The sequence below is a fragment of the Ovis aries genome, chromosome 15 (assembly GCF_016772045.2).
Source record: "Ovis aries strain OAR_USU_Benz2616 breed Rambouillet chromosome 15, ARS-UI_Ramb_v3.0, whole genome shotgun sequence".
NCBI classification, from domain to species: Eukaryota; Metazoa; Chordata; class Mammalia; order Artiodactyla; family Bovidae; genus Ovis; species Ovis aries.
In genome coordinates this window covers 33,339,588-33,350,499 of record NC_056068.1, presented here as the reverse complement: position 1 = coordinate 33,350,499, position 10,912 = coordinate 33,339,588, and the positions used below count along the sequence as shown (strand labels likewise).

The 10,912-nt window shown below is 49.3% G+C and overlaps 1 protein-coding gene across 1 annotated transcript; it reads left to right on the top strand.

The window, feature by feature from the left end:
- Positions 1 to 4,691: 4,691 nt before the first annotated feature.
- Positions 4,692 to 8,369, top strand: BSX (brain specific homeobox). Its single transcript, XM_015100777.2, has 3 exons — positions 4,692 to 4,953; positions 6,913 to 7,109; positions 8,130 to 8,369. The coding sequence occupies exons 1-3, from the start codon at positions 4,692 to 4,694 to the stop codon at positions 8,367 to 8,369; spliced, it is 699 nt and encodes a 232-aa protein (XP_014956263.2).
- The last annotated feature ends 2,543 nt before the right edge of the window (positions 8,370 to 10,912 follow it).

The window sequence follows — 10,912 nt, the reverse complement described above, 5'->3', positions numbered from 1 at the left end:
GTTGTTTCTCCTTAGGTTAGAAATACTATGATTTAAATACCCTATCCTTGAGTGTGTTCTCATAAGAGTTCACATCCTAATTTTCAGTGTAAAAGCATTATTTGAAGATACATTTGCAGGAAGCATTTGGTGACTCTTGTTCTTTTTCTCGGCATGTCATCCACTTTGGTAGTGCTTAAAATAAAGTACTCAGAAGGTAAGTTGAAACAGACAACAAGCAATATAATACAAAATGTTATGAGTAAAGTGTATTACTCAGATCCTTCTAAAATACGTTTCTCTCTATTTTGAAGGCCACGGGATAGGCATCTTGACTAATGGAACCAGTCTCTTCCTTTGATCATCAGTAGGGTTATCTTTTCAGGAAACCAAGTCTCGGTTCAGATGACAGTTTTAGATGAGGCTGACATGAAAGAGAGAAGGACTTTTTAATTATTAGCTCCCTGAGAAATATGCATTCTCTCTCTTTAGATTAATAATTCTTCAGCTGAAGCCATAAACAGGAGCTTGATCAGGTCTTGTGGGTTGAGGGGGTGGGGTGGGGATTTTTTTGATCTTTATTTTTTTGCTCAGATAGTAAATAGGATCTGAATGTATGTGTCAGCCTGGCATACAGTTACAGTCTGCTGACTCTGGGTAGATCAATTTTGGTCAAATGAGAATAAAAAAATAAATGTAATGTGAGTGCATTTCTTTAATCTCCTAAGGCTTGGGGAAAGCTTGCAAAGATAGGTAGTGAGTACCCTCTCAGACAGCAGATGCTCAGTAAATGCTCACGATAACAGAATATCATAGATGGATGAAGGGGAAGCATTGAGAATGTTGGAGTCTGGCTTCAACAACTTCTTTCCATTTTCTGTTTGTGAATACCTACTTTGGAAAAGGGCAAAAGGAATTATGGCAATTAACTAAGTGTGCACTGTTCAGTAGCTAACCACTAGCCATATGTGTTTAGTGAGCACTTGAAATGTGGCTAGTCTGAACCGTGAACAGAGATGTGCACTAAGTATAACATATACACTGGATTTTGAAGATTTAGTATAATGAAAGGAATGCAAAAAAACTCAATGATACCCATATTGATTACATGTTGAACAATATTTTTTATATATTGGGGTTAAATGAAATACATTACTATTTTACCTGTCTCTTTCTACTTTTCAAATGTGACTGATAGAAAATTTTAAATTACTTATGTGGTTTGCATTATACTTTAATTAGATGATGCTTGTCTGGACTTTGGAGATAATGTAGGCAATGAAATAACTCTGCTTTTAAGGGCAAACTTGCTAGCTATGTAACTATATGATTATTCTCCTTAGGTAGACTGGTGGGAGAAGAGGGGAGAGGGAAGCCTGTTGACTCTGGAATGCCTCTTCCCTCCGACCTGAGACTTCATCATGCAGGCAGCTTCAGTCACTCAGCCCTATCCGATTCTTTCGCAACCCCATGGACTGTAGCCTGTAAGGCTCCTTTGTCCATGGAATTCTCCAGGTAAGAATGATGGAGTGGGTGGCCATTCCCTTCTCCAGGGGATCTTCCCACCTAGGGGTTGAATCTGTGTCTCTTGCATTGACAGGTGGATTCTTTACTATTGAGTCATCTGGGAAGCCCACCCTGAGCCTTACCCCAAAATTGAATCTCAAGAAGGGGCTAGGCACCTTGGGGGCCTCCTTCACCCAACCTGGGAAGTAGGATGGGCCAGACCAGAGCCCCAGCATCACAGAGAAACTTGACAGCTTTCTTCACCTCCTGATTTCCCAAGAATCTGGGTTGTAATAACTCTATCTAAGAGGAAAAAGGAAATTTTGTGGGACAAGCCCTGCCAGGACAGCCTGTGCTCATACTGGACTCAGGCCCCATAGCCCCTAGTGGAGTCCCAGCTGAGATTACCTGAGCACCCTGGGAGAAAGGTGTATAAGGGGTGGCGACGGAGGAATCTCTCTCTCGGCCTCCACTTCCGATCCCCAATTTCCATCTCTGAGCCTCCAGGGGCCTGCGTTAGTGTGGGCAGTGGGTCCACTCTCTCAGCCACAAAGCTTTGCTTCCCAGCACTGCTGAAAGGGGAAAAGCAAGGAAAACTCTGGCAGTCTTGGAGATCCTGCCCTTTCTCAGAGCTGTCCAGTTTCCTCCCTCCGTCTGTCACTTCCCAGGTTCCATGGAGGCAGAGGAGGGAGGGCTGGACTCCTGGGGAAAAGGCCTTCAAGCGCTTCTCCGTGGGGCTGGGCTCTTGGGCAGGTGGGTCCAGTGTGAGCAGTAGAGAGAGGGGAGCGTGGGCAGGGCCTGGGGAGATAGCTTTAGCTTGGAGGGGGAACAGGGAGTATGAAATAAAAGTATATGAAGTAAAGAGGCAGTAAGGACTTCCCTGGTGGCTCAGATGGTAAAGCGTCTGTCTACAATGCGCGAGACCCGGGTTCAATGCCTGGGTTGGGAAGATGCCCTGGAGAAGGAAATGGCAATCCACTTCAGTACTATTGTCTAGAAAATCCCATGGACAGAGGAGCCTGGTAGGCTACAGTCCATGGGGTCACAAAGAGTCAGACACGACTGAGTGACTTCACTTTCACTTTCTTTCAAGGACTGAGCAGGCTGCTTACCTCACCCTCTCCCTTCCCTCCTTGGATCCTGCAAACATCCAAGGAGAGGTGTAAGGTTGAATTCTGAGACAGGGTTTGCAGTACCATGGCTCCAAGGTAACTGCTATCCAACAGAGTGTTTTACTGCCCCTACTCCCAAGGGACTTTCAGAAATCTTGTCATTTCTGAGGCTGAAGTTAGTCCCCACCCCCAAGTGAAGCTGAAATCCCACCCTCAAGGGTGGATGTGAGTCTGCTCTGTGTAGGGATGCAGTGTAGGTGTGCTGACCCAAAGGCTCTTTAGCCCAAAGGGGCTACTGCTGTTTGTATATGCACCATTCCTTCCATGGCCACTCTGCCTCTAGAGTCTCAGGAGACAAGATGCCTCAGCTCTCACTGGGAGCTGGTAGATGTGGGTCAAGTGTGGACTGTCACCCCCACCGCCTCTTCACGAACTTGTCTTCCCCTGGACCAGAGCTAAGACCAAGCATTGACTCCCAGAAGCCTGCTGTATTCCCTCTCTGAGACCACCTGCTTTGGGGTCTTCAGTTCTTACCATTATAAACTTTAAAAAGATCATATTTCAGGCTCCAGGACATGAGTTCTGACTTCATTTAGAGGCTTCCTTTCCAAGATCTTATTTTAAAGTTATTTCCCCCTTCGTTCTCCTTCCTCTCACTCTCCTCATCTATTTACCATTTACCAGTTCATCCGTATGGAATACGACGCTCCCACTTCTTGGAGCGCTGTAGTTTGGGGCCTAATTGATTCTGGTAATTAATTTGTTCTACCTGCTAGATCAGATGGAAATCCTACCCGTGCGCCCAAGGATTAGCACTTGGCTTTCTAACACCTCCTCTAATTATCTAATAGCATGGGTTGTGTGGACTCAGTCTCTATTAAAACACTTTTACTATTAGCAGTAGTGATTGGAATTGTGATGATGACTAGATTTCAACAAATTAGAGCTTAAAAATGGAGAGATGGAAGAGAAGTGGCTTCTTTTAATTTCCCTGAGTTTAACATCAATAATTAGAGCAATTTTCAGAGATGTGAGCTGAAATTACCCCTGCTGTGTTGTAGATGATCACCTTAATTTTAGCAAATTGACTCCAGGGAAATAAATGTGACAGTTTAGAAAAAGACAAACAGAAAAAAAAAAAAAACCCAAAAGATTGGGAGGAAAGTGAAAAGAAAGGTTGAAAAAGGGAATGGGAGACAAAAACACAGTACAATTATTTGGCAGGCTAGGGCTGGCTGACAAGTGATGGTATAGTAGGAGTAGCAAGTCATGTGAGTGGAATGAGGAGAGCGGAAATTTGAGAGGAGGAGGAGGCTGGCATTAAGAGGTAGTTCTGGACATATTTATACAGATCAGATTACTTGGCTAATGTTGGTATAACTTTCCTCACAACACCCTCTAAAACAGAGGTAAATAATGTTCTGATCATTTATTTACCTCCACAAACTAGTCATCCCTTACCCATCAATTTAAGTTGGGTCAGCAGATATAGGCTCTCTCCTCACTTCTTCTCTTCCCCTTCTGCTATCATTGCTCTAAAGTTTTAAAGCCCAGACCCCAATGCTGAAGTACGTGCTTTTATTCTGTTGCTTCAGGGCCCTTTAAATGCCCTCTGCTCTCTAAAGAGGAGTTTGTCCGACGGTAGAGACCTTTTCTCTTTCGCTTTCTTTAAAAGACAACTGGGAGCTAGGCAGCTCCTGTAGTGGCCAGGCAGAAACTGAGGTCCAGAAACCTGGTAAGAGCAAGAATCCAGTTCTCTCTGCTCCACTCTTCACGGGCCTGGCCGGTCGCATTCAGCACCGCGGACAGCTCCCCGCCCCGCCCCGCTCCGCCCCGCGCCCACCGCACCCTCCCCTCTGCCTCTGGCAGCCTTGCCATTGGCTCTCCCGGCTCCCCTCTCCAAGCTGCCAATTCTCCTACACGTAGACCCAATCTACCCAGGAGCTTATCTTCTCGCCTCTCCAGCTCCGGGGGTAGCCCAAGGCCGAGAAGAGAGCATCAGGGTGGTTGGCTCTCGACCAGGCGCGGTGAGACGCCGCCTGCTTCCTACACTTCGTCCCCGGCCCTCGCCCTGTGGCAGGCGCTCGGTTCAAGATGAATCTCAACTTCACCTCCCCTCTACACCCGGCGTCATCTCAGAGGCCCACGTCCTTCTTCATCGAGGATATCCTGCTACACAAGCCCAAGCCGCTGAGGGAGGTGGCCCCTGACCATTTCACCAGCACTCTGGCCTCCCGGGTGCCTCTGCTAGACTATGGCTACCCACTCATGCCCACACCCACTCTCCTGGCTCCTCACCCCCATCACCCACTACATAAGGGAGACCACCACCACCCTTATTTCCTCACCACCTCGGGTAAGTAACAGGGGTCTCAAGGAATGGGGAGCAAGAACAGGTCTTCCAGCAGACTCTGAGCCTGTGGTGGAGCGGAGGAAAGGCCAGAGCTGCCTGGGCCTGGCTTGGCGGCCTCCTTCTCTGAGTGACAGGGGAAGAATGTTGGGGATATAGCTGAGAACACAGGGAGCTCCCTTGAGGCATGCCAATGCAGGGTGGTAACTGTACTTTTTATAACGAAGCACACATGCCTAGCCAAGAAGTGGCTGTCAGTTTGGGTGATACTATTGATGCGCAGTGTTCAGTTCCCTTTTTCTTGGTTTTGGTCACTTTGGTGCAGCTCTGTCCCCATTGCTATCTCTTTCACTCTGAGGGGGACCCCTGACTATTCCACTCCACGGAAGGGAACTCAACTTTTCAGCCCAGAAGCTCAGAAAGCTCCAGTGGGGCCAGCTCTTTCCTTCCAGGTGCTGAGCATTCACAGATACTTCAGGGGTTTAGAAGTAAAGGAGGGTTTGGGATATTGTAAGGACTGAAGGTTTGGACTGGCTTGAATGAGGGAGAAAAGGTAATAAAAAAGAGAGAGGAGGCTGTTCCTTAACCCTCTTCACTTCCAACATCCATCATTTAATTCACAGTCTTGGGCTGAGCTGCCCTCCCCAGCCCCAGTTGCTGGCGTCTCTGGAGCCCCAGCCAAAGTAATTCGATTTCTGAGGCATGGCAAAGATCAGAGGCCAGCAAAGTCTGGCTGGGACAGGGATATGTGGGGGAAATACCCAGTTTTTTTTCTGCCTCTCTCTGAAAGGCCAGACTCACAGTTTCTTTTCCGGCCTCTTCATTACAGCCGGAATAGAGTGATTCGTTGAGTCCAGACGCAGGGTGTAGCGGGAAAAACAGTCCCGGTTGGGGTGGGGTCTGGAAAGACAGGAGACAGTCTGTGAAATGTGGGCGCTGGAATCCACGACAAAAGTTAAAGCGTTTGTGAAGCGGTAAAACCCAGACAGGGGCACTGGGTTGGAGGGGCAATTATAAAACTTGTGTCCGAGCTCGCCTTTTGGTTTTGGCTTCACCACGGGCCAGAGACAGCTCTTTAGCGCTGCACCCATGTTCCCCGCAAACAGCAAATAGTGGACAAAGCCCGAGATACAGGAATTATCTGTTTTCTGTTTCTGCTTTTCTCTCTGGAGTCAGTCGATATTGATGTCTGTGGCGGCTGGTAAGCTTGGCGCGTCTCAGACAAGGTAAAGCCTGCGAGGGTCAGGAAAGACTCGAGAAGTCTCCCGAGGCAAGGCGCTTCTATCCTTCTGCGTGGGGCTGGAGGGAAAGAACGAGAAAAAGAATGAGAACCAGATCAGAGAGCGGGGTCCCCAGCGCTTCCCCGAAACTGACAGGAAACGAGCGAGACAGAAATTACCCCTCAGTTTTCGCTCAGGAGCTTCACTCGCATCTGACTGTTGGTCTATTCCCTTTGGTTGCAGGCAGGGAGAACCGGGGCGGCTCAGTGAAGAGAAAGGTGCTTTTTAAGTAAGGTTGTGAAGCAGGATCACATTCACTGCTTCCATCAGCCCCAGGACATCACTGATTGTCACTGAGTGTCCAGAGAAGACTGGAAGGATCGGGTGGGGGCGGGTGGGGAGGAATAGTTGCTGGACCACTTGACGTTTGCAAGAATATTTTGGTAGGCGCGGCCAGAAGTTTTTCTCCAAGAGGACATTTTCAAAGGCCTCCGGATCTATTTGATAATTTTCTTTTCCATTTTACTTACTGTTTACTGTTTGTATTTATAAATGGCCTTTCTGATAAAGATCTCCAAGCGCTATTCTTGCAATTTGTTCCCCCCTGCCCTGAGATTCCTAGGAGAAGCTTTGGGGGCAAGGGGCAGGACCAGTGGGGGCGCGAGGCGGAGGGGCTGCCGGGGAACTAGGGTGGGAGTCGGTCGAGGGGCGCTCTCTGCTCACTTGACCGCTCTTCTCTCCGCAGGGGTGCCGGTCCCCGCGCTGTTCCCGCACCCCCAGCACCCGGAGCTGCCGGGGAAGCACTGCCGCCGCCGCAAAGCTCGCACAGTTTTCTCAGACTCGCAGCTCTCGGGCCTGGAGAAGAGATTCGAGATCCAGCGCTACCTGTCCACGCCGGAGCGGGTGGAGCTGGCCACGGCCCTCAGCCTGTCGGAGACGCAGGTGGGCTGGAGGAGGGGGAGGCCCCTTCTCCGCTCGCTCCTCTCCCTAACGCCTCTGGACGGGCCGCAGAGTTCCCCCTTGATTCTAGACGTCTCCAAAGACCCGTAGGAAGACTACCGACACTTCCAATCGCTTGTCTGAGTCACTGAAGCAAAATCTCTCGAGCGGGTTCCGGACACGGAGGAAAACCCCCTCGAATGATTCCGATGATCACGTCCTGTTTGAGGACTACCATTTCTGCGCTTTCCCCTACTCCTTTGCCATCAGGGCAGTAGCCCGGGTCAGAGGCAAATCAGTAAGAAATAAAGAGGATTCTTGACCTGAGAGAAGTCCACATAAGGGTTTTTTTTCCCCCCCTTAATGTTTCTCACAGCCGCAAGTCTTCATACACACCCTCTCCCTAACACACTCTCACACACATGCACAAATATGAGCCTTCTTCCTATTTCCCTGTCCTGAGTGGGAGAATTGTTTTCATTTTCTTCCAGACGCTTTTCGCCTGCAACCCCAAAACGCCTGGCTCCACTCCCTCTCTATTTTCTGAAACCCAACTTGCTGTGAAAGCGCAGGCCTGCCAGGCTCCAGTGACTTTCTCTCTGATGAGAAGCAGCGAGTCTGCTTCTCTGCTCTTCCTGTCCAGGAGTCTTGCTGGAACGGGTATTTAGATGTCACAGTCAGAGAAAGTAAGTGGAACGGAAAGGAAGCTCACCCATGCAGCACTTACTGTTAGAGGTTCTAATTAATAGCAGTATTAGTTTGTACTAAGCACACCATATTGAGCCTCGTTGTTATTTTGGGGCTGTTACTTCTGAGAGCCCTAGGATATCTGGTTCCCATTCAAGCTAAGACGACAACTTGTGAGCCGTGCAGGTGTGACCTAACCCAAGGGCGAGATAGTCAACAGCTTCTGGATAATTCGTCAGTGGGTTGAGGTCTATTTTCTTAAACCCCAGCGGTCGCTTTTATCTTCGCTGAGTCTGAAGGAATGACGTGCTTTTTTTTCTTTCTCCCCGGAATCAGGTGAAAACGTGGTTCCAGAACCGCCGGATGAAGCATAAAAAGCAGCTGAGGAAAAGTCAAGACGAACCCAAAGCGCCTGATGGGCCCGAGAGCCCCGAGGGCAGCCCCCACGGCCCCGAGGCCGCACCCGCCGAGGTTCGGCTGGGCCTGCCTGCCAGCTCCTTCGTGCTGACGGAGCCGGAGGACGAGGTGGACATTGGGGACGAGGGGGAGCTGGGCTCAGGGCCGCACGTGCTCTGAGCCGCGGGGCTGGAGAGGCGGGGAGGACGCGGCGGGGCGGGCCTGGGAGATCGGCTTCGGAAACCCAAACTCTGCACACCTGTTAACCCTCCAACCGGTGCGGGCCGGTGCGCCCGGCCTCCCGCCCCCTACCCCGCCCACCCGCCCGCCAAGCCAGCGCCGCCGGGGCGAGAGTGCGCCTGCTTCGCTCATCCGCGCGTCCCGCGCCTTCGGCAGCGCCCACGGGAGCCTGGGCTCTCGGCGCCCTAATTTGGTGCGGGAACCTCTTCCCTGCCGCGACTGCAGACCCCCCCGGCCCTCGCCCTCAGCCACCTTTCCCCGCTCGTTGTCCAGGCGCTGCGGCCTCTCCACCGGACCCCTTGCCCTTTCTTGGGCAGACCGATGGGTTGCAGGTAAGGGACCGGGTGTTCCGCTCACATCCACTCCGGGACAGACTCGCGCGCTGCTCGCCGCCACGCTCCCACTCTCCCCCGACTCCCTCCTCTTTCCAGGGCGGCGCTTCCCTCCTCTCTCTCCAAGGCTTTCCTCAAGATCTCTTGGTTCTGCACCCAGAACCCTTTTTGAGCTTGTGGTCCCCCAGGCCCCCGCGGTCTTCACTCTGGTGACCCCGGCCCCAGTACTGGGAGGCGAGAAACGGGCGGAGAAAACCCATTGAGCGATTCCCGCTCCCGACCTTGTTGCGCGCCTGCCCCGCAACTCTTCCACACCCCGCCGGCTATTGATATTTTAAAACTGAGTGTCTCTCGGGTTCTATATGGAAATGCTCGTTCTCATTGCATTTTAGGGAATCTTAGCAAGATGAAGCCTAAAGGAGAATGCGCCTCCCCTACCAGGCGTGCCTCTCTCTTGTTTGGGGACTTTTGAGGTGGGGGCAGGAATCGGGTTGGCCCTGCCCGTCGCCCCCCTTTCCTTCCCCTGGGAGGTCTCCTATTCTTTTCCCGGGTTTGCACTCTCTGTAGATAATAAAGGGCTCGCCGGGCAAAACTGGGAACGAACACGAGTTTCCGGGAATCGTTTGTTACCGCGACCTCCTGCGCGCACGCCCCCTCCGCTCAGCCCTGGGTAATTTCCTGTCCTCGGCAGGACTGAGCAGGGCTAATAACTTTTACTTAACAGATTCCCATCTCCCCGACGCCGATTTTTCTGTTTTGAATCGTTTAATAGTCTCGGGTTCCACCTACATGAAAAAGGTATCTGCAGATGGTATTTTTGACTCTCAAATGCTGAAAGGACAGCGGTCTCTTGATATTAGGAGTTTGAAATTGTGCTAAACGAATTGTGTGACGACACTACGTACCCAGTACACTTATCAGATATAGCACCCGTGCCAGAGACGACCTCAGTTTCCGACCTTTCCTTTCGTTCTGGTTGTATATTTAGGTAAAAGAGCCCAGGAAACCTGGAAAAGAGACTATGTCGAGTCCTGACTCTTGGGTCCTAATGACTACCGTTAATTACATGAATTACAGCTGTATGACCTTGGGTTCCATTTAATTACAATTTTTGGCTCCTTATTTCTCTAATAAGAGGATGAACCCTACAGATCCTTCTGGGTCTAAGTTCTATGATTCTATAAATGTAGCAGCAGATTTTTTTTTTTTTTTAAGTAAGCTTGTTTGGGGCAATATTAACTTAAGCACAGATAAGTGTCAGAGTGAGACCTTTATCCAGTATATTATTTAGGAGCAAGGCTATTGCTTTAAAAACACAAGCATTGTATATACTATCTGGATTTTCCAAATGCTCTTTATCAGTTAACGATCAGTGAGTCTTGGCAAGAAGGGATTGATTTTCCATTCATAAATAAGGAAATTGAGGCTTGGCAAGGTTGAAGGATTTACCCATGAAATCAGGACTAGCTAGGAGCCAAAGCAGGACAGAAAATGTCTTCTGACTCCTTGATCACTTCTTTTGCCCCAAACACTTTTTCTTCTGATAATAATGCATTGGTTGGCATTTTGCTTCTAACACTTTGTAAGGACACCCCTCTCATTTATTTAGATCTTGTAGATGTGCTACAAATGCAAGTCTAGGTTCAGATTCCTCCTCTCTCTCTCCCTGTTCAGATAACGGTAAGCAAGTTTTAAGCAAGTTTTTGACAAATGCTTTAAGGAAGACTTGGTTATAGAAAGAAAGCAATTTGTGAATAAGAATGTTTTTGGTACCCGGGAAAAGAAAGTAGATACTATTACACAAGGGGAAATAAATCTCAAATTCTTCTAATCCCAGGAAGAGCAACTGCTAAGAGGGATTTTGGGGGAGAATCTCTGAAGTGATTAGAAATACTGTGTTTAGGGGGAAATTTAAAAAATTAGATGGTTAACACAAACCCCAAAGCACCAAGCATGTCTGTCTTTCTTCTCTTGTCTTCACAAGAAGATGGCAGGGCTTATTTTGGGTCTAAGAGTAACAGATTAGCTACATTTTAAAGACTTTTTTGCCTTGAAAAGACAGATATATAGGAAACATTATTAGCATAGGCACAACATTGCTTGACTCGAGGCAGAATGAAGTAGCTGTGTCTTTTATTCATGAGCATCAAC